General features: G+C 45.0%; 1 protein-coding gene across 2 annotated transcripts in view; it reads left to right on the forward strand.

The window, feature by feature from the left end:
* Window positions 1-26898, forward strand: part of LOC119461723 (sphingomyelin phosphodiesterase) — a 125074-nt gene that overhangs the window by 86369 nt on the left and 11807 nt on the right. For both annotated transcript variants that reach the window (XM_049672038.1, XM_037723093.2), the window contains exons 4-8: window positions 9506-9673; window positions 17460-17708; window positions 23786-23955; window positions 24397-24504; window positions 26426-26506. In XM_049672038.1, coding sequence (XP_049527995.1) covers window positions 9506-9673; window positions 17460-17708; window positions 23786-23955; window positions 24397-24504; window positions 26426-26506 — 776 coding nt within the window. The remainder of the gene's footprint in view (window positions 1-9505; window positions 9674-17459; window positions 17709-23785; window positions 23956-24396; window positions 24505-26425; window positions 26507-26898) is intronic.

Below are 26898 nucleotides of genomic sequence, written 5' to 3' on the forward strand. Positions count from 1 at the left end.
GCCATGCTTGCGGGGTTATTAGCCATCGCATTCGTCTTACGTGATGGACAGACAGGTTTCCTCGTTTGGTAGGTATGGAAATGCTTACGCATTTAAAAATAAAGAAATCTGTGATTGCATTCTATGGAACCGCATAAACCACATCATATTTACAGCAATTGCCCGTAAAAATAATTGCTTCTGTAATATCATTCCATGGCACCACAATGACATGACGTCATATTTCATAGATCACTAATCATTATTAGAGTCACTGTTCAGACAGTGCGCAAGCGCTTGGCTTGATAAACGGAATCTCGCCGTTTTATCTCAGCACAGGCATTGTGCAGTAATGTTTACAGGAAGAAATGTGAGGGAAGAACGGACACTTTTACAGTGTATACACCATCGCGTCAATTTTGTTTTAGAAACAAATGTATGAGCGTAAGCGAAAGCGCGGAAAGAACGACTGATGGGTTTGAAGCCTATTCTAGGATTGCTTTATAGTAAGCGTTGCAGCCCAGTTTTTATGTAAAATTCAAATGTTGCAATGCACGTAAGCGTACAGACGGGGAAAATTACAACTTGTTGCCCCGTCAGCAAGCGCAGAACCTAAATTTCCGCTGTACGTCATAGCGCGCCTTTAGGTGTTCCGACTCAGTATGGTGGCGCAACCGGACGTGTCACCGCCCTGTACGGAGAAGTGTGGTATCGAGGCACCCTAAGCTGCTCGCGTTTACGTCCCCGTTAACGCGATCTAATCTAATTATAAGTAATTTATAATCATCATAACGTATTTATTGCCACAGGCCAGATATATTGTTAGCATGAGGGCATTCTAACCTAATAAGTGCTTTTGGGACATGGCCCTGCCGATTTGCGAAGGCTAAGTGCGCGCGGCATTGCATTTAGCAGCATAAATTTAACACAACACGTAGAGTTGGGGTATACGCAAAACACAAAACAAAAACTAAAAGGCAAGCAAATTGCAACATTACATCCCTTGCTTTAATTGCCACATACTCGTATATGGTACATAAGGTAGGATGTCCATGTAATCCTGAAAATGGGAAATTTTCAAGCAAGAGGGCACGAGTGATGTGTTTAAGCAATATTTTAGATGCTGCGGAGAAACTGTCCTCAGGTAAATTGGGGAACATGTTAGCAACGTATACGCAATGTATCTTATAGCCTCAACGTATTTTATTGAGAGACTAGGCACAGTAAAACGCAAAATCTAATGGAGCATGCGCACAGGTTTATGCTCAAAGTTGAAATCCGAGTCCCGAACACCACGCAACAGCATTGGTTGAACAAAAAAACAACGAGCGGTAAGGGCGTAGCCAGGGGGGGGGGTTCAACCCCCCCCCCCACATACCTACCTTTTGTTCTCGTCGCTTCGCGCTGACATAATTCAAGAAACCGGTGCTACTATCACAATTTCATTCCTGGGTGCTTCCGTTTGGGTTGGTAATTTACAGCGAATCATGTCTGCATATGGAAAAAACTGTCACGGTGTTTGTCAAGGCTGTGACACTCTGTGAAGTTTTGGGCGAGAATGTGGTGGCCGCATTCTGAAGCAACAAATGGGCAACAAATGAAGCAACAAATGCGGCAGCCGGATTTTAGATGATGGCGTAAACGCTCGACGCCCGTTTACTTAGATTTAGGTGCACGTTAAAGACTCCAGGTGGTCGAAATCTCCGGTATACATTTCCGCCGCTTCCCTTGAGCCGGTTAGGCCGCGCTCGCGCAGGATTAGTCTGCGCGAGAAACGTCTCTTGTTTGCGATTGCGCCCCTACGGAAGGCTGGTAATTACTGTTGTGTTGTTGAATCCCAAACCAGCAATTACGGAAGGCTAGTAGTTGCTGTTTTGTTGTGGAATCCCAAACCAGCAATGTACACACGAATGAGTTGATGACAGCAGTGAAATTCCACCGACTCGCAACAGAATGCACGAAACAGACAGCCGACAAGCATGAATTACTACTGTGCGCAGTACAGCGTAAGTGAACTCGCAGGCGGTGACAGTTTCACGCGCTGACAGTTCTCGTCGGAGTTCACGCGTCCTGAGAAATTGATTATGTGCTCTATGCACTGAACAAGACTGGACTTCATTCCTGCATCACTAGTACACCAATCAATCGAGATTCTGTGAGGTACAAGGCCGCTTCCTGTTTGCACCGGCGTAAGTGAAGCAGAAATGAGTTGCACGCACTACTTAAAATGCGTACATCTACGCCGTGCGGTGAAATATTCTGTACAATTCTGAATATGTTGACGTAAAGGCAAATAACGGCTGCACGCTTGCACATAGCGCAAGACAGAGCGGCTCGAGCACTTGCCGGAGGAAATGCAACCCTCTCGTATGAGGGAGGAGGGCGACGAAAGCTTCGAGAAAAAAAAAGCATTACGCGTTTTTTCGCGTATTTAAGTTTTCTAGAGCAAAGCCGCAGCGAACAAGCTATTGCTATGGGAGTAGGTATATAGCCTGGTCACACGTGCATTTTCACGTGTATAGCCGCTCTTGACTTGTTAAACGCACTTCGCCCCGACGAGGACGACACCATCTACGCTTATCGGAGATTAACGATTAACGATGTCTTCTCCGATCGGGCGGATCGTCTCAATGATGCGTTTTCGAAGACTGGTCCATTCAGTGGCGCGATGAGAGACCGTTGCTCCAAACGCCCACTGTACCTGTCGTGCTTACTGTATTTTACTGAGCTCGCTTTACTTTTTACTTAATTTCGTCACAAGCACACGCACACGCGAGGGGGGAGGGGTCGCATGTCTTTGATATACATGTATAGAGTCTGCTTAAACTACCCATATTTATTATCGATCACGACACGTAGAGGAAAGCAGACGCTTGCCCCCCCTCGAAAAAAATGTCTGGCTACGCCCCTGACGAGCGGAAAGAAGGAACATCTACATCCGTAGACTTATTTGTAGATGAGATTTGATGCGAGTTATAGGTTACACTTTTAAGTATGTTTTACTGCGAAGCTGTATGTGGCTACCCCGGTAAATTTCCTGCGTCTGTGCATGTACACAGTCGTGTCGACAAAGAAATGTTTTCGTCTCCAGAGCTAGTGTAATTTTGACTTTCCGCGTAACCGAATTATGTTTTCTCGTACGTTCAAAGTACAATCCGACGCTATCATGTCTGTAGGTTGTGCGCTAGTCGTACTTTACAAATTTTGTGACGCACTTTATTTTGAGAAAGTGAATTAGTTCCATAACGCACTCACGCCAGGCGGATGGTCTACTATAATAAGGATGTATGCTCTACTCCAGCACTCCTGTGTAGGCGCGTGACGGACGTGTCCATACGATGTATCTGTCCTTGATGAGTGGGCGCTCTCTCCGTTGCATCGGTCGCGCAGAGTGTGCTGCGAGTTTAATCGACACCAGGGCAAGACTGTTAAAAAAATTACAGAGACGTTCACTTTGTCAACGCGGGTTACGCGTAAGCGTATGGACACCGCGAACGCACACTGCGGCGTCGAAGCACCAACGTGGACGCTACATTCATCTCGACGGTGCGACGTCTTGTGGTGGTGGCGCTTGTGTGACGTCGGCAACAGGTTCGCTCTACATCCACTTTCACAGGGTGGAATGGAGGCGGAATTTTATTTTTCAGATGGGCGTCAAGACACACAGGCTTCCCAAACGCGCAGTGTGGAAGCGGAAAATTGTGATGTCATCCTTAATATTCCCCAAGCAAGAGCGCGCACAACACGTTTTTTGACCGAAAAGGGAACCATACTTTTATATGACGTTATAGTTCCGCGGAAATCGGCTAGGTGGAGAGAAGTAATTAAAGGAAAAATGAGACAGCCACTCAATCGTAGCCATCGCTACAGACTAAACCCATACGGGTTCCTTGAAAGAAAAGCCTCGCAGTTGAAGGACAATTCGTCCTGGTCCGGGACTCGAACCCGGGACCACTCCTTTTCCGGGGCAGCCGCAGTACCATCTGAGCTAACCTGGCGGCTAGCACATGGCTGGGCGAAGTCGAATGTGTGAAGAAATCGAAGCAAAGGGAAGTGTTCGAGTCCCGTACCAGGACGAATTTTTCTTCAACTGCGAGGCTTTTATTTCGAGGAACCCGTATGGTTTTCCTTTGTGGCAATTGCTACGATTAGGTGGATGTCTAATTTTCCCTTTGAATACTTTTATATACGAAGTAACGAGGCAACACTCCGGCGTTTCAACAGGTTTCAACGTAGCACAATTAGGCTTTGTTTTTGAAATATTTATTACAAGAAAATTTTCAGAAAACAAATCAATTCCGTAATGGAAATTCTTATGAAGCATATTGATCGCTAATTTATAGCATAAATGATCTACCAGCAGTGCGGTGTCATCGGTGAATTGAAAAATTATGCATTTTTTAAACAGTGCAGGCAAGGACACTCATGCAAATATAAAAAAAAGTTCCGGGTGTACAATTGCCCATTGGGAACCTTTGGCTTTGACAGGCAAAATTGAGCTAGAGTGATTGTCATTCAAACACGCAGACACAAGCGCGGAGGCATGCAAATTATATTAAGCCCTTTGTTAAGCGGAGTTGCTGACACAGGCGCTGAACACATCATCGTTCCAGAGGCAGCATGCGCGTACGTACGTAGCGCAATTAGAATCCAGCGTGCAGCCGCGGATGTGTTAAGGCGCGCTTTCTGGTTCTTTTTTAACACGAAAGTGTTTTATGCCGGGGTCCACCAAGACTTCACTGACGTATTTCCGTCACGGAAATACGTCACACGAACATACACGAACATAATACAAAGAAAGAAACCAGAAGAAAAAGTTCCACAAACATGCAAAATTTGGAAATCGAACCCACGACCTCTCGGTCCGCGACGATAGATCGCCGAGCGTTTAACCCATTGCGCCACAAACGCATTTGCAGAGAGCTACACAGACGCGCCTTATATATCTAACACTCCTCCGTGTACCCGCGCTCTTGCTCGGGGCGGTGCCGCCGCCTACGAGCAGAAAAGAGAAGTACTGCATTATGACACTAACGCGCACCGACAGTGAACGCTTCGGTGGTCTCAGCACTACGACGCCTCGATGCCAGCATTCGAAGGGACGCTGGCATCAAGAAGCACTACCAACGCGTTCTCGCAGAAGCACTACTAGGTGGCGTTCACCGTACTCAGCACAGCGGAGCGTGGCCTCCGCAATTAGCTCTGAAAATGTTTCTGAAGTTGATCGCGGAGGCTGCAATTACGACGCGCTGTACGCGCTGATTTGACTCGGTGACGATTCAGTTACGTGCTTTGTCTTGCGCGTTGTATTAGTGTGTCAGTTACGTGCTTCGTCTTTCGCGTTGTGCTAGCGTGTGCAGCGTAGTGCAGCTTCCATATGCACGACGGTTGCTCATGGTCATCGACGTTGGTAGTCGTGATGGAGGAGACGTGCCACCAGGCGTCAGCGTGGGTGCATCAACGCCTAAGGGCGCTTTAGCCACAAAACACCAATAGACATTATATATCAATGTGCAATAAACATTACACTACTTCTGTGAAGACACGTTTCACTTTCGTGTTCTATACCGATTCCTATATAAGAGGGATCAACCACATTTTTTCTTTCCTGCGGCGTTCCTGCTGCCCGGGATGCGCAGAGGCGAGCGTCATCTGGTGGTGGTGCAACGTATACGAACCCAGCAGCGCACGCGGCGATCGTACTATGCTGTGATTAGTTGGCCTATTGGGCAAAAGAACAGCAAGGCCGCAGCCACGGTCACGAAATCCGACGAGGTACGCACCGTAAAGCTTCGCTTTTAAAATAATACTTGGTATGGATAGTTTTACGCTTCCTAGCTTTCAAATGCTTACATTCGCGGACTACATGCAGATGCGTAGTCAAAAAAAAAAAAAGAAAAATATGTGTGCTTCGGCACCGTAGCTTTGGCTGCGCTGCCTCAGAAAGTTATCGCCAGATATGGCATTTTGGTGGGCGTAACCTTTATGCGTTTTAATAGAAATACGTTCCGATGAGAACCAGTGGAAACATATAGAGCATTTAGGCCTGCACTGGAAAATGTATTTGCGCATGAAGCTCAGACGAAGCTCGGTGAACTCGCCATCAACATTTGCTTTGTTGATATACAGGTGGTCATTCGATGGTGGACATGAACTTGTATACACCAGTGTAATCACCACGCTTGCAAGCAAAGCAAGGGGATTCGTTGATAACTCTGGATGACCTTTGTCTAAGGGCTGACAGAAAGGCGGTTCTTTATTGAGGGGTGAAACTGTTCCGCGCCGACAAATAAAATGTAGGAACGTGAGACATATACAACTTGAACATTTGACAGGCACAAGTCCAAGATGTTAACACAGCAATTGGCGATCAAGTTATGCTGCTCAAGAAAATTAAAGATCAGAAATTTCAACAGACTGCACTTGTTCTTGACGTATTGGTTGTAATGAGAAGATGTAAGCGTTTTCCATTGAATGTAAGATGTATTAAAATCGTCAAGAACAATTTACTCGGTGCTTATTACGGGAATTACATCTTCATTTGAAGAGATGACCTAACAGAACAATATATGATAAATATGAGTAAAATCAAAAACTATAAAATATATAAAAATAAAAATCAACAATGTTTCGCAGCGCACCGGACGCATGTAAGTGAACTGTCCACACCAGTCAGTATGCCACCACTTTTTTTTTTAAATCCACTGATGTCCCGGTCCCTGCAGCAGATATTGTCGTCTGGCGGAAAAAAAATCAGAGGCGGAAATTTCAATGCACAGTGATGTTTCAGAAATCACGAACATAGAATACGATGGGACATTGCAGTAAAAATCAGGTGCTCTGGTGCAAGAGCCAGGAGCCATTTGCTAAAAAACCTGTACACTATACACGACATTGAATGTCGGGCGTTAGCTCACAAACATGTCGCATGTCATCATGCTGCAGCCGATAAAACAGATTGGACAGGAAACTCATTGGCCGCTTTGACGCGTCGTTCAGGCGCTTGAGAGCTCCATGAAAACGGCTGAGTGAAAAAGTGAATACGCTTCCTATTTCGTTTTAAGTTGGCTGTAGGAAAGGGGAGATATATGCATGCGATGTGAGTCCTTTATTTGGTTGGCAGAAATGGAAATGGAAAAAGTCTAGTTGTTGCGGCCGTCGACCTACAAATTAGGTCGTAGTTGTCATAACTGCAATTGATGGGAAATTTTCCGTTTATTTTCAGTCCCAGTGGCTTTACCGGTCACTGAAGGGAAAGCAGCCGAGGAACACTTTTGATGCAGCGCGAAACGTAACACGGACACAAGAGACAAGTTACGTTTCGCGCTGCATCAAAAGCGTTCCTCGTGAATCCACAACAAGCCCCCATAGCTACCCTTGCAGGCGAGGAAACCACAGCGTATTTGTCAGCTGTGCGTTGATAGACTCTAGCTATCGGTGAAGCTGTAATAGATGGCGTTGCCGAGTAGGCAGGCATCTCGGCTAGCGTGAAAGGCCCACGCCGCGTCAGTTCGTCGTGCAGCCAACGAAGCTCTGCTTGAAGGCAGGCGACGACTTGGACCCTGTTGTCCCACGCCCCCGGTATGGTACTGGCGAATGCGTTCGTTTTCTCCTCGCAGGTGGGACACATACTCACTCATTAACGAGATTCCCTTTAGCCCGTCCAGAATGAGGCGGTAGAGACGGGCGTCGTCACCACCAAGGTCACCTGGTAGTGCACAACGAGAGAGTCGGTAAGATACGGGAAACACGACGCAGGGTCGCGGTAGCAAGGATCAAAACGTTGCTTTTTTAATTTACAGAAATTATAGCAAAACGAAGGCAATTTGGGCTTCAAAAGCTGCAGTGTATCATCCGGCTAGTTTACACGCTTCGCGTGTACACGTTTCAACGAAAAAAAAAACACTACTGCTTACTGAAGAAAGCGAAGGAGGCGGAGGTTAACTAGGGGATACATCCCGTTGGCTACTCTGCACTGGGTAAGGGGAAAAGGAGTTTTCAAAGATAATTCAAAAAGGGAAGAAAAGTGCTGTCACATAGTGTGTGAAGGCGCCACATAGTCGTGCAAGAGTACATGTCCCACTCGGACATGTATACAACGTCGCACAAAGCCCAGTCACATTCTCATAGCTGCCAAGCTCGGGACCTCGAAATTCGAAAGATTTGCTGAGCGAATAAAATAAAGGAGTGGGGAGGGAGAGGCAACATAAATGCATCGCTCATTTGTTTCCCTGGGACGCAGTAACGACCGAAACAGTTTTGCATGTGTACCAGTACAGTTATAAGACGTCTCGGCGCTTGTAATGCGACCGGGAGCAACGCTTTCTAATGTCCCGTAATAGCAGCCGCTTTCTACTCAAATGTGCTTAGCTGCGTAACAAGACTGTACTATGGCAAACCAAAATTAAAAAAAAGGCTGCCATTATGCAACGCATATATTACATCATTACACAACGGGCATTCCTAAGGCGTGTATCAGTCGGAAGCTCTAATACGAACTGAGTTATGCCCACATAGCCTATACTGCTTACACAATGCCATTTATGCGCATAATGACCATAACGATGCGACTGTGGTGCACGACACGATTTCTTTTTCGCGATGGGTTTGAGGCAGTTTTTTGGGTGATGCATATGTATGTGACCGTGTCTATACAATTTGGAAGATTGGTCGATATAAGGAAGTCGCCCGGACAAGCCGGGTGAGTTGGCAGTAATGCCATCTGTCACACGATCTGGCATCTCTCGAGTAAGACAGCCGCCACGTTAGAGCGGCTAACGCTGATCTCCTTATAGGCCAGTGTGCAAGCGTTTCGCTTGCTGTGAGTGGGCGTTTGTCAAGCTGGTCTAGTGTGAGATAGAGCACTGCTCTTTGATGATTGAAAGTGTGCACTCGCAAAGAAGGTGCACCATCATTGCGTTGCACCTACTAAAGTCAAACATCGGGCTGTTTTTCTTTCCAATAATAAAGGAATTTGCGTTTGAAAGATATACTCCGAGCAACAGACGGGCAAAAGGGCTGGTGTCACGTCGTGAAAGGTTGGACGGAATACGAAGCTGTAAATTAGGGTTCAGGGTATGCATGTGTGCACTTGTAAAATCGAATAACTTACACTGGTACAATGTTAGCGGATGTGAAAGCATGCGGCGCAATCACGTGCCCCATTTTCCAGATGTCCTTTTCGTGCAAAACTGGTACCCTCGTTTCCCCATGCGCAGACTTCTTTTACCGCACAATAATAGAACCGTTTTTGTTTTCATCATGAAGATCACTTTCTTTTTATCTATTTACTCCCATTTCTCTCCCCCACTGTTTGCACGCAGCGCCAGAACATTTATTAACGCTGACAACTCAGATTTTCTCTTATAATGAATGGATGTTTCTCAAGGTCATTCTACTTTTACTTTGTCTAGAAAGGTCGAACTTCTTTCTGGTCTTTGTTTCTGCGATGTGTGAGCGTTAGAAGTCTATGTATTGTTGCTGTCGGAATCTGAATCGCTATTACCACTTCCTCATCTTTATGCAGGACGAGTTGTTCTACATCGCCAATAACCGCAAGGCTCCTAGGACCGAGACATGCAGCGTAATCTTCGGTTCCCTTTGTGGCCCACTGACCAGTGAAGTCCACAACTGGACCGTCCACATTAGCGGTCCGTCCAAGCCGCGGGCCCACATGGACACCGAATACGAAGCGGTAACGAAAACCACCTGTTTGTATTTTGTCCTTCATGAACGATAAATTCTGCTTTTATCTTAAAGTGCCTCAAGTGAATGTGAAAGTTATGCAGTTTCATGCGGTGCTGAGTCTTTTATTTTTCTGTTATTCCAGTTGTGGGATCATCAAAGCCAGAGCGGAAAGAGAACTTTAAGTGAAAAAGAGGTTGTGCATCACTGACTGATCCTTATTTCACTGCTTTGCCGTTCAAAGTGCAGCTAAGTTCAAGTGCATAAACTAAATGCATAACTCGTGAAGAGTACTCGGAAAGCGCACTTGTTTTTTAATCTGCATTGCACTTCCTTTGTGATGCTTGGATTTATACACACGCAAAGCTCTGACTGCACGCGCAAAACTTCGAAGGCGCCTAACATCACTTCATCGGAGCACGCTACTTGAGTTCACTAAAATAGTGGCACTCACGCCGGCTCACTAAGACCCACACAGCCTATAAGATAGCCCTAAGTTCCAGCGAGTTTCTTCATGAACTTCACGGTAAAATGCACACAAATTTCTCCAGAGGTTACAAGCTCTGCCTTTCCCGATCCCTACAAAACCCAGAACTTGTTCGCCAGGGCGGTGTGTACCGTCGTTTAGGGAGAAGTAAGCGTATTCTTGCGTTAATTATGCATGGGGCATGCAGCTGCCGAACAGCGCGACGTTTCGTATCAGTTTAGTAAGGGATTTTAGGGGTAAGTGTAAAATGTGCATACAAACTCTGAATTGCTGAATGCTTCAAAAGCAGCAAATTATTGTCACACAAAGCTGCACGAGTGTATTTGGTGCCTTTTATTTATTACTTTCTTTACTACATATCCCTTGAGGCAAAACCCTAAATAAAACAAAGAGAATCTTTCAATGAGGAATTCCAATCTGATATCTGGTGCATCATTGACAATGACGCTGTATAAGTAGGGTTGTTCGTTTTTGGGTTTTATATATATATTTTTCAAATTCGGGGGGTGAAAATCGGGTGCTACTTTTCAAGCTCACAATCGGGGAGAAATCGGCTTTTTTGTGGAACCATTCCAAAATTCGGGTTTTTTATGGTTAAATTCACGAATGCAATTAGCTATACATTAACTTCGTTTTTCTTCGTTTTTTTTAAATCAGTAGGTATCACGATTATAAGGCAAAACGCGTTAAAACTAGGGATCTGTTTCAAGCTGGTAATCGGAGGGACGCAGCAAATACTCCTAAGTTCGGCGTTTGTTCGGAAATTAATAAGTAATAATGACAGTAAAGAGCATTGATATCTTCAAGGAAAGGAAACATTTTATTCAAGAAAGGCGGGTCATCGATTTTTTACGCATCCTTGTTAACATTATCATCTGCATGCGCAACTTGTCGGTCTCCATCCGGGACCTGTCCAATCTTTGAACGTATCTCAGCTGAGAGAAAGTTATCTCGACATCACAGCTTCCATTAACTAGGCACAACACGGTGGCACGGTGAGCAACACGATAAGTTAATAACAGTTAGGCGCGCTCGTTGGGCGATTGGTTGAGAGCCATGCAGCGTCCACAGTGTGGCACGCAGCTTGCGAAATCAACTATAGGTCACTGGAGTTCACTTAAGCCAACAGAATTGAACTTCGTTGTCCCGAGTCAGGGTAGCTATAGCGCTTGTGCAATGCAAACTCCGTGCAGCGTTTTCGAATTCGGGGAGAAATCCGGTGTAACCCGATTCTCCTGAAGCAACTTCGGGGTGTAAAAAACGGGAAAAATTGGGTTTTACCCGAAAACGAACAACCCTATGTATACGTGAGTTCTAAAACCCTTCGGAAGTACTATGTGCCTGTTTGCTGGCTCACAACCTAGGTTCTCGCTGGCTGTTGTTGGTGACGGCAGAACTGCTCGGCATTACAGAAAAAAAGTAACCGATTACAATTACAACTATGTTTTTCAAAATGTGATTGGTTGCAATGAGAAGTTGCTGCCCCATGAAAGTAATTCAGCATTTACTTAAACGTAATCAATTTTTTACGTTGCTTTTTCAGAAAAGTTATTAACATTTCACAAGTGCAGAAAATAAAACAAGCGTGCCTGGCATGTTTAATGCGTCCTTTGCAGCACTTCCTACCTTATATTACCCAACGTCTACTTTTCAAATATTTCGCCGTTCATGTTTCCTCGTTTTCTCTTTCTTTATTTTTTTTATGAGACAACAGCACAAAAACTGAAACCTCGCTTGAAGTGCATGCTGGAGGGAAGTGCGGTGTTGTAACGCACGAACAGTTTGCGTACAAGATACTGGTTCCTCAATGTCCCGATTCTCGCGCCTAGCTCTTGTATGACACACAGCGCGTCGTTGTTGCTGGGGTTCGGAGACGGTCCTGCCAGTTGTACCAAATTAAAGCAGAAAAAATTGTCGGTAGGTGATTTCCGGGCACCAAAGTCCGAAGTGACCGTCGCTATCGAGCCAGAGCAGCCCAACTAGTCCCAATCGTTGGCGAAGTGTTAATTGATGGATGCGTGCAAAACTTTAATGAAAGTTCTGAGGTTCGCGACTCAGCGCGCTGCGGGCCGCTACCACGTTGGGACAGTCAGGCCATGCCCGACGGCCGCATCGTGGGCCCTCTGGGCAGCCCATAGTGGCGCCCCGGCATCGGGGCTCTTGATAGCGGAGAACCACTTGTCCTCATTGATTTGTTCCGTGCCTCGCAACGAGGGGCAACGCCAGAGCATATGGTCTAGGCTAGCGAAGTCATTGCAGTGCCTGCAAGAACTGCTGGCATAAGTGTCGGGATTAAGCTTGTGTAATAAGCTGGGCTGGGATACTGGCCTGTTTGCAATATTCTTAGGATTAATGCCTGCGCTCTATTTAACTTCTTGAGAGGAAGGGAAAAGTCTCCCCAGCCGAGATAAAAGTCCTGCGTAATTTCGTTGTATGTGGTCGGTTGATTTCTGTTCCCCACCACTGCGGGCCGGCGGGTGAGTTCTCGATGGTCGCGGAAAGCGAGACCTCGCGCCTTGTAGTGGGCCAGCTCGTTATGGTTTGCGGGGCCGTCCTCGATGGATCCCGTGTGAGCGGGGAACCACGTGAGAGTTAAGACAGAAAACAAAAATAAAGCTGACGCCCTCATTTTACGGTTTAACATGTACATCCGTGAGCCTACTGCATCGCACGACCACCGGCATTCTACTGTAGCTGGCGTCAAATAAAGGTGCTGAAAGTTGCGTCGCCTGTTACAGCTTGTGCCGTCAATAAAGTAACTAGTTAAATGTAAGTGGCTATTGAAAAAAATATTTGACCTACCATGAGCGTTATCGTAAAAAAAGAAAGTAATAAATCAATGCTAATACTACAGAAAATATAGAGCATTACAAGTAGCTAGCTAAATGTATTTTTTTACGTGAAAGTCTCGTAACCTCTTCCACGGCGTCAGCTTTCACCCCGCAGCCGAGCAAACTCGTAGCTGACCTCCAATGAGGACCTGGTATAACGCGACATAAGAAACAATATTGTGGTTTAGCGTGTACAAATAACGCGCGAGTTCTTCTAGACAAAAAAAAGTAGGCACGAAAATTGAAGGGGAAAATGAAAGTACGATGTTCGGAAACGTGAGGAAAGAGTATGGGTGACAGACGGTTATAGCTGATGTTGATGCCGAGTTTTTAGAACATGAGACACATCCTCTAGGGGCATTCACCACACAGTTTGGAATATAAATAAGACCTCAAACGAATTAAAAAATGCGTCAATATGCAAAAAATATAAGATAACGTTGCAAGAACATTTCAAATATTAGCAATAATTAAACACATGAGGAAGGCGGGAAGCAGAGATGGGCAGGTCATCTGATGCGTAGAGAGGCTGATGAATGGTCGAAATAGAAAGTATGTCAAGGAAGTGAAACGCTGCTAATGACGGCACCTGATTAGGTGGTCAAAGAGATGGTGAAATTTCAAGGCGTAGCATCGAGACGGCTTTGGTAAAGTAAAGGTAGCCAACTGCCCGATCGATTCTTCCAGCACCCGTACATAGAATGTGGATCGATTATTGTGCTGATTGTGGATACAGTGCGAACCGAGAAGCCCAACCTTCTACACTTCCGGGAATTGGATGATAAAAATTATCATAGTGGCGGTATCGCACAGCCTGGCAAATGGTAGGAACTTGGCGCAAATTTGCATTTCGTTTGCAGATGTCAAAACTTCAGCGCAGTCAAACAGGAATTTAACAAAACTAAATATATCAAATAGGTTTTGATTTAAAACAGCGTTTAAACTGTCTGCCACGTCGATAAAACCTAACGCAAATAGGACCTGGAAGCAGCGATACAAACCGAACACACCGCCCATCGTACTACTACTTCTGTATGAAAACGCTGGTACAGAAACACGTCCCTGAAAACATTTTGTGTTCAAAATCTCCTTAAATCTAATGTGCGTATTGCTGCAGTAGACATTTTGATATGCCAGATTGAAGTGGGCCACTATTGTTCGTACGAAGCTGCCCGTTGCTGTGCTTCGGAAAGATCAGCATCGGCTCTACGTGATGGCGCAATCTGCTCTGTCCCAGATAAGTTGAAACGTTTGTCGGCTTCTCAGTGCAAGCCTAGTCAGCAATTTCTTAGTTCGACAAAGCTGGAACAGGTAAATGTTATTCGTTTGTATTCGCTAAGAAGTAGATAATAGTGTATTCGCACGAGTGCTTTAGGTGCTTTCGATTCATTGGATTATTTTTTTTTGATCCCATCGACTTGGTTATTCGACGCTCAATTGCATATCATTTGTTTACAGGCCTGGGCCGTAAACGCTAAACTATGCCGTTCTCACTTAATTACCATCTCCTGACGTCAAACTTACGCAACCACCGAAGCAAGCATTGAGTGGTGACCCGGCCCGTTGTTTGAACAGCCGAATCAACCCTTACAAAAATGGTTCTTGAATTTCTGATTACATCTTGATATGTTTTTGATGATACATCAGAGTGTTATCATAAACTCAACAGCTGATGACTTTTAACATCAAGTTGGCAGCAGTCACTCAGTAGAGAATACACATCACGATTTCTGCAGAGAAACCTATGCAGATTTGAAACTTATGTTCCTGATGTATAAACACTACAGACATTTAACATCAAGTTGTCAGCAGTCACTCAGTAGAGAATACACATCACAATTTCTGCAGATACACCTATGCAGATTTTCAGCTTATATGCCTGATGTATAAACACTGCAGACATTTAGCATCAAGTTGGCAGCAGTCACTCAGTACAGAATAGACATCACAATTTCTGCAGATAAACTTATGCAGATTTTCAGCTTATATGCCTGATGTATAAACACTGAAGACATTTAGCATCAAGTTTCCAGCAGCCGCTCAATAGAGAATGCACACTATGATTTTTGTAGTTAAATGTACAGAGGCTTTTATGGCGTTCACTGATGTATAACCACATCCTATATAGATGTATGCTATATAACCCATCCATGTAGTGTTCTAATACAATAAAAAACGAAGATTTTTATAATTGGTTTGATAAAGCATAGTTTCAGATTTTCGCTTCAATTAAGTGCAACTATCGCTATTTTTGTGGTGAACAGACCGCAGATTAGTGATGCTTGTTTTTTTTTTTTTTTACGCACGTGTACTCACGGCGTCATCGCGGTTAATATGTGCCAAACGGCAGGACGGCGAGTATTTTTTTTTAGGTTCGCCGAAAATGCAAAAATTTCGGGAGCTACGATAGGAGACATGTTCAACTTGGAACCAACGCGCGCTCGCGCCGATGCACCGCGACACAAGCCTGCGCTAGCCCACCGGCGACACAAACATCAGCTCGCAAAATAATTTCCGCTAGATAAAGTGATGCGTACATTACATCATATGAAAAGCGATGTCTACTATCAAACGTTGAGCACCAACGAGGGATCCGATACTTGACCAACTCAGCTGCAGTGCACTGCGACATACGGTGCTCGGTGAACCCGCTCAGCTATGCAAATATCGCACTCGACAGCGCCGCGAATATCACCGTATATTTTCTTCTTTGTGTGAAATTATTGCGAGCATATGGTAAAGTGGCAACAACGGTAACAGAATATTGCAGGTGCTGCCTGTCGGTAGTTTATTGCGAAGCGCCGTGAGCTTCGAGCTACGAAGGTAAGGGGAGAAGGCCTAGCGACGATGTCGGCGCCCCCGAGCGATCAGTGGTGGTGATCAAGGCTGCCGGCGATAGGACACAGCGACCGCTCTTCTGTCGTTGACTGACCAAGTCGCTGTACGGCTGCCGCAGAAATTCAGAACTCATCCTCTGCCGTTCGCGAGCATAACAGCCATCGAACGGCGGCCCGCGAACGACAAACGGTGCGCGGCAAGCTGCCGTGGACGCGCCTGTACACCGCGAGCCGGCTCGGACACGTACGGCTTCGTTTACGCACGCTGCGGCATAGCAGCCGGTTTTTCATTTCTGTGAGAAATTAGGCAAGAACATTTTCGAGCAATCTCATCCGTATGTATTTTGCAAACGCTAGTGGTCGTTTTGTGAAGCGTCATCCATCCGCAACTGCTTAGAAGCGAGAGATGTTAGAGAGGCTTAAGTCATCGAAAAAAAAAAGATATTTTTTGCTTTTTTTGTTTTTCAGCGCCATCTATCGGTTTATGCAGTAACTACTGTGTTTAGTGATCTAAGCCTTTCTGAAATGTGGTAATCAAAAATGCACCACAAATGCAGTAATCAAGAATGCACCACAAATACAGTAATCAAGAATGCATCGGAAACGCGGTGGCCAAATACATGCAGAAAGTTATCAAGTACTCATCACAAAAAAGCATCAGAATGTAACCACAATTTCGGTAGGTTTGATGAGAATTGTATACAGCTATTAATCAGACTTTCAGCAATAATTTTTATAAGGGAAACGCACTCTTTCTTTATCGGAGGTCACTGTTTTGGCATTCAAAGCGAATAGCGTCGCTTATCTTGACAGTTTAAAAAAAGTAAATTGTCTGACAGGAGGCGAGAAGCACGCAGAAGAGGATAGGGTTTCGCTGGGGCCGAGCTAGCAGAGTGAACGTCGATGACCGCAGGAGCAGAGTGGTTGCGGCGTCTGGTTCCCCTTACTTAGCTTGGGGTGGCTGGTCGGAAATCGCGGCGACGTGTGACGGGGAGTGAAAAATGCCGGAAAAACAGGTCCTGAGCCAGGAACAGTCGGAAGAGTGGTATCGTGTACGTGCCTAAAGGGCTCGATGACGTTATGCTGCCAGGCAAACATTTTTATTATAAACCAAGAAATACATTCTCGCCGGCAGCTCCAACTAGCCAGTGCAGAGGGATCGGTGGGCAGCCATCTTTTATTCTTTTCGAAGCGGGGCAGCCTCCGGCTATTCCTAAAACTTTTCAATTATGTCCAGCCTATTAATTCACCGTTAGTGGGAAGACGTCACTTTGGTTTTGCGAGTTTTTGAGGGTTTGTGACATCACGTGCCAAACAGGCGAAGTGGTTGCAGCCTGAAAAATTGCCGGCAAATCATGCGTGATCAGTGTGTACACGCTAGTTCACATGGGAACGTTTCACAGTTTTCATGTCATCGCATGAGAGACACTGTATGTGGGCGTGGTCCGAAATCACCACCTCGAGCTCAGCAGTTCAATGCTGGAGCCATTAAGCTACCGTGGTGCGTAAGGGGGTTTGTTTTTCTCTTATGAATTTTATAACTTGAAGCGTTAACTGGTGGCCTCCCTTCGGCGCTGTGTTGTGTGAAGAATTTGCAATTGCATTCTTTTTGCATCGTTTTCCAAACTCTTTTTACAACAGGTGGATGACGATGAAGATGAAAACGCGGAGAGACAAGTGAAAGTGTTGCACATCTCGGACACACACTACGATCCAGAGTACTCGCCGGGGAGCAACGCAGTGTGCGAGGATCCCGTGTGCTGCCGAAGGAACAACGGCGCTCCGAAGTCAGCTGGTGACCGGGCGGGCAAATGGGGCCACATCGGAAAGTGCGACATACCGCTGCGGACGCTGGAGAGCGCTCTCAAGCACGCCGCCGAAAATCACAAGGCTGGTGCTTGATGCTACTTGCTGCTATTTACTTGCCGCTTTTGCTACTTCCCAGACGTCAACCGCAAAAATGAGATACTTAGAGAGACGGGGTAAATCAAGGACTTGCTCGTAGGAGCTCGAACAGCCAGGGCAAGTTTTTGTTTCTTTTTTCTTTTTTTCTCATTCTTTTTTTAGCATACGACACTAGGTTATAAAAAATTAGGGCGCTCATGCGTAAACTGGAGGACGTTAGGTTAGATGGAAGGAGCACCTACCCAGAACTTGAAAACTACAAAGAGTGTTCAGCTCCCAATGACCGCATAATATAGTGGCTTAATCACTGTTGCGCCATAACTCGTACTCAGCTGTACGACGAGATTCACTCCTGGTTATCGCTCTTGTTGTCCCGAAAAAATAAGTTAGGACTGGTACTTCTAGGAAGAAGAATTTTTATTCCACTCTGCGGCTTCTTTTCTCAGGAAGCAACTCAAGCTCTCGAGGTGAAACGTCTTTAAAATTGTTGAGAATGGGGCGCTTGCTAAAACTGCATTTACAGAAAACATTTTATAGTCGTATTCCGTGTATCATTCTAACCGTAGTACCGACACTCCTTACTTTAGTATAGTTCTGTAGATGAAGTGGGCATTTATTGATCGTTGATGTGTCGTGTTCACAAATGACCCCGCTGTCGGGCCACTTATGACGCAATCAGATCTAAGTTTAGTGTCACGCACAGCGTTCAGAATGGTGTAGCTGGCCGGTACATTTGTCCCTCCAAGCACGAATGGTCGCGTTTGTGAGAGCTCACTATGACATGTTAATTATATTGAATCAAATTCATAACTGGTGTTCATCAGTAACTACAAGGGCTGCCAATGTGGAATTTGTTCCAGAAATTTCACGCTCTTTCGGCCATGGCCACCCTGCGTTCGACACGCAGGGTTCATAAATAAGGTGAAAGGAGTCGAGCAACAAGGTAACCCCTTTTAGCATCGCGGAACATGTCTGTCTCCATAGGGAGCGCAAGCGCAACAGATTGAGGAAAACGCAGGAGCACGAAACATGTAGAACTACGGTGGGCACTAGCGGCGCGCGGCAGTCACGGACGCCGCCCGTAGTGATGTCATTTTTTACCGTGGTGGCCAAACAGCCTCTGGAAAAGAAATAGGCCCACTACCATTAGGGAACGAGCACGATTCAGAAATTGGACCGTAAGACCTCCCCCAGCTGTAACATAAATTAGGCATGTAGGCTTTCTTATTCGTGAATAAATATGACTTGCGCATTTTGTGACGTCATTAGTGTGCCCCATTGCTTATAAATTTGCAGCACGCACAAGACGCTTCCGTTAGCCCACTGTGGCTGCCTGCCTAATACAGCATACCCCTACTCTCTATTCACAACACAAGTGCCGAAGTTTAACGGCGTCGACCAAGAGAGGCGTACATGAAGACTGGGATAAGTGATTCCCGTCCGTTTAGAGCAACGGTGACGACAATGCAGTGTGCTGCTGATGTAGGCAGAACAACAGCGATGAAATGTTAAGCGCGTTTACGGGATTTAGCTGGGGTTACGAGGCGAAGTTCGCAGGTTGAACGTGCCCCGCTTACATACCTACGCCGTACGCCTTATCACCGTGAGTCGCCTCAGACGACAAAAAGCGCGCGTGTTTAGAGTGACTGATTACCTTGGCCGGCAAGCGCTTCATCGATTTCGCCATACCTGGAAGCGATCACGGCCACCCAAGAATTTCCTTGATAGCCTCCGAATATTAATACGAGGTAGCGAGGACAGGACTGTTCGTACTCCGTGTTCGGCGTCGTTTGTGCGGTGCTGTGTCACCCATACATCAGCACACAGGGACAGTTATTATTATTTTTGTTTAGTTTATGAAATGTTCCATTAGGTTCCAGCGTTCCATTTTACGACAGAACTGTGTACTGTGCACAGAAGTAAAGTTATATACGTAGGGGGAAACATAAACCAGGAATCTTTGACAAAATAACAACGCGACAGGTGTATTTGAAAAAAAAATTATTGAGTGTTCCTCTCATCATCTTGTGTAATTATGAAATGAAATTCCATTTATTTTATATTTGACAGGACAAGCGATAAGTAATTAAACATGCGCAGTTTGGGTCGTCGGTGAAATAGGGTAGCTAAGCTGTATTATAAACGGCGTTCGTGCCATGCCATATATGTAACCAATAAACTACCTCGTACGTTGCTTCGAATTTAAGAAACCTAATAATGTATCACGTATGATGTCCAGGTATGTCTAGAGCCGTCTTTGAAGATTGACAGGTGCTACAGGCACTTTATGAAAAAGATGTCTTTGTCTCACACCTAAACAACTTGAACACTGATGCGAGAAAGACAAACGCTAACTTTACGTTGTTTCGTCTAAAAGTAAGTAGGTGCTGTGCAATTTGTATTCTGCATAGCCACAATTTACCTTGAGAACCTTGTGAGTGTGAGATGGGATTCAATCGCCTAGTGAAAAAAAATATGTGCTCTTCTTTGAAGACGGAGGGTAATGAATAGATGGCAGATTTCAGCGAATGGAGAATGAAAAAAACTGGTAGAAACCTCAGCTCTTGCACAGTGTAATCACACTAATCAGTTTCTAGATGTTATGGCTAGCCGTATTTTTCTTTCGTCTGCTAAATGGCCTCAGTTTGAAGTTGGTGCTCATGGCTATTAGCTCGTACTTCTGGGTTCGTAATTTATAAAGGCAAGGGCGAAAAAGATATAATTCACTCACTTAGACCATTGAAAATTACACCGGTAATATACAGGTTAGAAATGCAGGCAATTAACATAGAACTGCAAGCATGCGCAGAAGAAAACTGCAGATCTGTATAACATCAGTTTGGCTTCATGATCGGGAAGCGTTTGGATAATAACTAATTTGTTCTTACTTAATGTATTCAAATATTCAAAGAAGAAATGAGATCGTTATATGTCGCTTTGCTAGACATTACGGGAGCGTATGACAAAGTTAACCGCAACATTTTTCTGGGATATCCATGAAAGAGAAGCCTAACGACGACTGTATACAGCTTTTGAGGCAGCTCTACCTAGAAAGGGCCTTTGACATTGATTGAGAAAGGCTACGGAGCAAGGAGAAAGTCGACATCAACGAGGGACTGAGACAGGGGTGTCCGTTATCCCCGCTGCTGTTTATGATGTACATGGTAAGGATGAAAACAACAGTTGAACGACTCAATATTGGGTTTATTCTCTCATACAAACAAGCGGGCACGATTGTTTGTATGACCCCAGCTATCAGGTCCGCAGTTTCCAGGTTTGTTTTATGCGCACGACAATGTGTTGCTTGCTAAGAGGCAAAGTGATATGCAACGTGTGACTAGTATGTTGGACAGGTAGGTGAGTATTTAGGATTGAAATTTAGTTTTAAAAATCATGGCCTGAATTCACAAAAACTTCTTACGCTAGAATTTCTCGTAAGAAAGAATGTTAGCCAATCCGGATGCCAGACATATCATTAGTGAAGGCGGCAAGCCAATGGCAAAGCGAACTTACGAAAGAAAAGCTTCGTGAATCTGGCCCCAGGTCTTGCCGTACTCACTTAAAACAGTGAACAGACAGGAGCAATACAGGGCAAGCAAATATATCGGGTAAAAGGATACAAATACCTCGGTTTATGGATAAACGAGGATAATAGGTATATGGCAGCACATGAGGAAACAATAATAGCAAAAATAAATGTGGTCATTATGAAACACACAACACTATGGGGTTACAATCGGTACGAGTTGCTCCGGTGTATGTGGAAAGCTGTATTTGTTCCAGAAGAAAGATTTAGAAATGCGGTTGTTTGATTGAAGTCAGAGATATAATCAAGACTCCGTAGCAACGAAAGATCAGGGAAACGGCTTGCATTGCGCGCCTATGGGAAGACTACAAGTGAAGCCGTTCAAAATGGTATAAGCTGGACAAGTTTTGAAGTGAGGGAAGCTCAGAGTAAAATTATATTTCGAAGAATGACTGATGAATCTGCAAGAAAGTCAATGGGGGTTGTGAGAGGGTTCAAGTATTTTTGCAGAAAGAACCACGTCTTCGCACGTCTTCTCTTTACGCGTGCGTTGCTCTTGCCATTGAGCTACCGCGGAGCAGTTTTCCCATCCACTTTCATCCATCCATCATGGTTTGTGGCGGTGGCGCTGGATAACACTCCCTGGGTTAGTTCTAGTTGTAAGACATAAATACCCCAGAAAGTGGATGGGAAAACGGCTCCGCGGTAGCTCAATGGTGAGAGCATCACACGCGTAATGCGAAGACGTGGGTTCGTTCCCCACCTGCGGACAGTTCTCTTTTCATCCATTTGCATTTCCATTAATTTACCATTTCATTAATTGGTTTCTCTGTTTGTTGGCTTCTTATATATATATATATATATATATATATATATATATATATATATATATATATATAGTGCTCCCTCCATGAAGAGGCAGGACGTGTGTCGAGTGAGCTCCTGAACACCACTTTGCAATGTGGTGACCGCGCGGCAAATAATCGATACGAGACCTCAAGAGGCGCGACCGCAATGCTCATGCATTTTTCTCGCATTTACCGCTAGTGCGCCACCGAACTTCCTGAGTCTATTTAACTGTGCAGCATAACTCTGTATTACCCATAGACGTACGGCCGCTGCGTGTGTTGCGTGTATGGATTATGCTTAAGGCAGCTGTAGAGTCAAGTGTACAATATAGGGGAGCACGCGACCACACTGCACTGGTGAATTTATCCGGTGTGCTTCGTTTGGAAGCATACAATAGTGAATCAGATAATATGTGGCGGCTGAATTGGCAAGCAAACACATTGGATCATTACTTCGACCGGCAAACGCAGCCGAACCTATTTGAAGATAACATCGATACGCTACTGTCCCTTCAATCAAATGGCGTCTCTGAATATCTCATGCAATGAGTGCGACAGAGAATAGGTATCGGGCGTTACTGCTTGCATTTATTGAACGGTAAGGTACGGAAAATAATCAGACGTCGATTAGGTTTCTGTTCTCTACCTATTTGGCGGGATTATCCATTATAAGTTCCATAAACCTGGGCATATATCAAAGAATACCTTGTGAAACACAATTGTAAATTTTACAAGAAAAATCTTGTAAAACTCAACACTCCTGCGCCCCTCCCCTCCCCTCTCCACATTTTACGATCCCATGTACTCATAAAAACATTCAGACAGCCTCAGTGCAGCTGCAAGGATTCTAAAACCCTCCTGGAAAACGATTGAGATCCCAGCACAATATGAATCGTGAAGCTTGCAGCAGACACGGGCTGTCTTCAGCCCCATTCATCTGCAAGCCGGTCATGCAGAGACATGACCGGCTAGCAAGCCGTCCACAAAGTGGCCCTTGCTGAGTACAATCTGGATTCTTTACGAAAAGCACACAGCCGATGGACGCTACTCCTCAATGGAAATGAAATCAAGCAAAACTACTGCCGCTTGGTCAAAACAGATCCTTTAGATGTTCAAGACTGGGAACTGTAGGATAGTGCATGAGATGAAGTGGACAGAAAATTGTCAGAATTTGTGAGAGCCCTATTGGAGTATGTATGGCACAAAGCATCTAGCTTCGGTTTATGGCACAAGAAATGCTCGACTTGAAAACATGTGATCATTAATTCAGTTCCAGGCTGCATATTACTTTTACATGATGTTTCGCCCGAGCAAGACCTTCATGAAGGAGAAACCATAGGGTCATAGCCTACCACATCTTTTTTCTTCACAGCAAATTCTGTTCAAACGCAAAGAATACTGAGCATGATGACCCACTCTGCGAATCTGCAACACCAAGATTGTTCTGTTGTGCCTCTGCTATTCTAGTGCTACTTAGAGGGCACAACTTATAGTGAACTGTCAAACTAAATTCTTGTTGTGCGCGTGCCTGCTGATATGGAGGAAAACACTAGGAGACCTAGAAAAATATGCTTTTAACCGAGACGACACTGAAGTCCTCGAACTTACATTTTTCTCTGATATGTTCAACCGCTCACTCGATACTACCGATGCAATAGCTGCTTATGCTCTGCCCGTTTCGTATACAGGTTGACGTTGTCCTGTGGACCGGAGATTTGCCGCCTCACGATCCATGGAAAGCCACACGCGAGGACATGCTTGACAACCTGCGAGTAACATCGGCGCTTATGCGAAAGTATTTTCCTAACGCAACTGTCCTTCCAGCTATAGGGAACCACGAAGCTGTGCCGATCAACAGGTATTAAGAAAAAAACGTGCTTCACTCTGCACATAATTGTGACAATAGCAGGCAACTGCGGTTTTATTTTGTAAGCACAAATCAGCACTTTTTTGATACACAGGTAAAAAAAGGGTTCGATTGTAGAAGGGATCATAGTGGGACGTAATGTTTCACATTAGTGTGAAGTAAAAGAAGGCTATTAAAAGTGGATGACAACTGTTATCTTAACCGCTTTGGCACTCTGACGTGCATTTGCAGGAACGCAGACACAAAAGACCAGCATGGCATAACGCTGCGCTTTTGCAATGGAAGGCTGTTTTTGCAACGCATTCTTTGTTCATATTGACATTTATGATGAGATTCCACATAGAGTTCAAGTTTTCGGTGGAGGCAGTAGAATGGCAAAATTGTGACAATGGCTTCGCCATACAGCACTTGTCCTCGTTTTTCTTCTCGCAGCTTTCCAGTCAACAATGTCGCAAACTTCTCCACACAGTGGCTATACGACACGTTTTCCGAACACTGGATGGATTTCCTCCCGCAGAGTACGAAGAACAGCATAAGGCAGTAAGTACGGGCACACCAAAAGTGTAATAACAGAGAGAGCAGCCAAAAACTACTGAGAAACTGTTCAGTGAGAATGGTAATTCGAACAACGACAGTAACGTCATCTACGAGGAGCTGTGACCGTGAGGTAATAATTATTGCTATGCCTGTGTTACCATTGTTTGGTGGGAATTCTTCAGGAGTAGGAAGCAATTTCAAAATCACCCGTAAGCAGATTACAAACCTGGTGCACCTGATATTCAATGCGCAAAGTTGTTCAGCAGAAGCAGTATTGATCACATGCCGAAGGCACAGGAAGAGTCCAGAATTTTGCGCCTGTGGCAGCAGAAAACTGCGAAAAAACAATGATCCAAGAAAAGTCGCATTACTTTCGCTAGAAAACAACGTCAAACACTTTTTTTTGGGGGGGGGGGGGGAGAGTTTGGGTGGCGGGAGTTTACGTGCCAAAACAAGCATAGGATTGTAAGGCACGCCGTAGTGGGGGATTTCAGAATTATTGTTACCAGCTGGGGTTCATTACTTGCTCCTACTGCACGGATGTTCTTGCATTTCGTCCTCACCAAAATGGTGTCCGCCTCTGCCGGTATTTGATCCCGAGCCCCCCTGGCTTGGCAGCGCAACACAAAAGCGTCTACGCCACCACCGCGGGTATACAGTTTTTGTTGCTGTAGATAGCACCGTGAGAAAAAAAAAGAAACAAACTAGGCAACGCCGCATTCAGAACGACCAAGTGGAAATATCACGTGGTTAACCAATAAGCAATCTGGTATACGCTGCCTAGCACAAAAGGAAACGAAACAAAAATTTCCACCGCCATTCCACCTCGTGAAAGCGAATGTACAACGAAGCTGATGCGGACGGTAGACTACCACCACCACAAGGGACGTACTTCACGCGCACACGCAAGTCCAGCATGCATCCCCATTCTCCTAGGCCGTCTGCCAAGCGCAAGCACCTTATTGGTCTGCATTATTGTTTAAAACAAGATTGCGTCAGACAATGAGTAAAGTAGTACGACTTACACACAAGCTGCAGACATGATAGCTTTGCATTGTTATTCGAATATACGAGAAAGCGCAAATACGTTACGAGGAAACTGAAAAACAAAACCCTGTTCCAGTTGCGGTTCGAGGTTTGTCTGAGCGGCCACGACCGCTAGGTGGCGGTACCATTATTAGCACAGCATAAATCCTCATTCTTGTAGGCCCTCCGCCTAGCGGAAGTACGTTATTGAAGTGATTGATTTTCTCAAAGTGAAAACCGCCACAAAATTCTCAAAGTATAACTTATACACAACCTACCGACATGATAGCAACGGATTGTCTTTCGAATATACTAGGAAACATAAAAACATAATTCTGCTAAGCAGGACGTCAAACACAAACTCCTTCTTTCAGTTGCCGTTTTTTTGGGGTGTATACGCCACGAGAACTGCCGACCAACTACAGCCTAACAGCTTCGCTGTAAAAGAATATTTAGAAAGCAGGAGGTGAACAAAATTATTATTCTGAGCTCCTACGCAAGATGTGCGCTGCAACTAATTGGGTTATGTGCAATGGTGGCAAAAACTGCATGCAAAGGTAACTGAAGAATATATGCAATCCAATCGAAGCGAAAATATTCCCGAAAAGTGACGCTTGCGGCTGATTTTAAGCAGATGAAGTGTAGAATTTGAGTGTGCGCGAAACATGAACAAAAGGTTTGTCGGAGGAAATAGGCCAGTGTGCCGTACTTGAATGCTTCGGCGGCATATAGGAACAGCATGATCATTTACCAGGGATACCCTATGCATAATGACTTTCTCACCGGGTAATGCGTCTTTGTCTCAGCCTTGCTTCATCTTGGGCTTGCTAATGGAAACAAGTACAGCGTTTGTCTTCGACGCAAAACTTGGAAATTGGCCTTTCCTTCTTCGCTGTAGGGGCGCCTTCTACTCCGTCGAAGTGTCCAAGGGCTTCCGTGTCATCTCGCTCAACACCAACCTGTGCTACGTTTTTAACTGGTGAGTGCGTGTCAGCTGAAGGTTCTTCAAATGATCTTTTCTTAAGACTATCACCTTTAGAATTTCGAAATTGTGCGAATTTGCAATAGTTACACATCATAGCAATCAAACAGCTGTAATGCGGCTGCTTCTGTTGATGAGAAATTGTTTAATAATTTGACACTAAGATGTTCTGGCCCGACGTCAGCGAGATATCGCATGTGAAAGATCGGCGTCGAAGGTAAAATAACGGGTGGACTTATTTCCGTTGCTGATAGCGACCTATCAGCACCAATCGCGTGCATTACCGCATATCCGCTGATAATTTGATTTTGAGTGTTTATAATGAATTAAGCAGCAAATATTTGAATGTCATGCGCCGTGCTATAATGTGAGTCCTTCGTGGTTCTGAA

Source organism: Dermacentor silvarum, chromosome 8 (genome assembly GCF_013339745.2).
Source record: "Dermacentor silvarum isolate Dsil-2018 chromosome 8, BIME_Dsil_1.4, whole genome shotgun sequence".
In the NCBI taxonomy this organism is placed as follows: Eukaryota; Metazoa; Arthropoda; class Arachnida; order Ixodida; family Ixodidae; genus Dermacentor; species Dermacentor silvarum.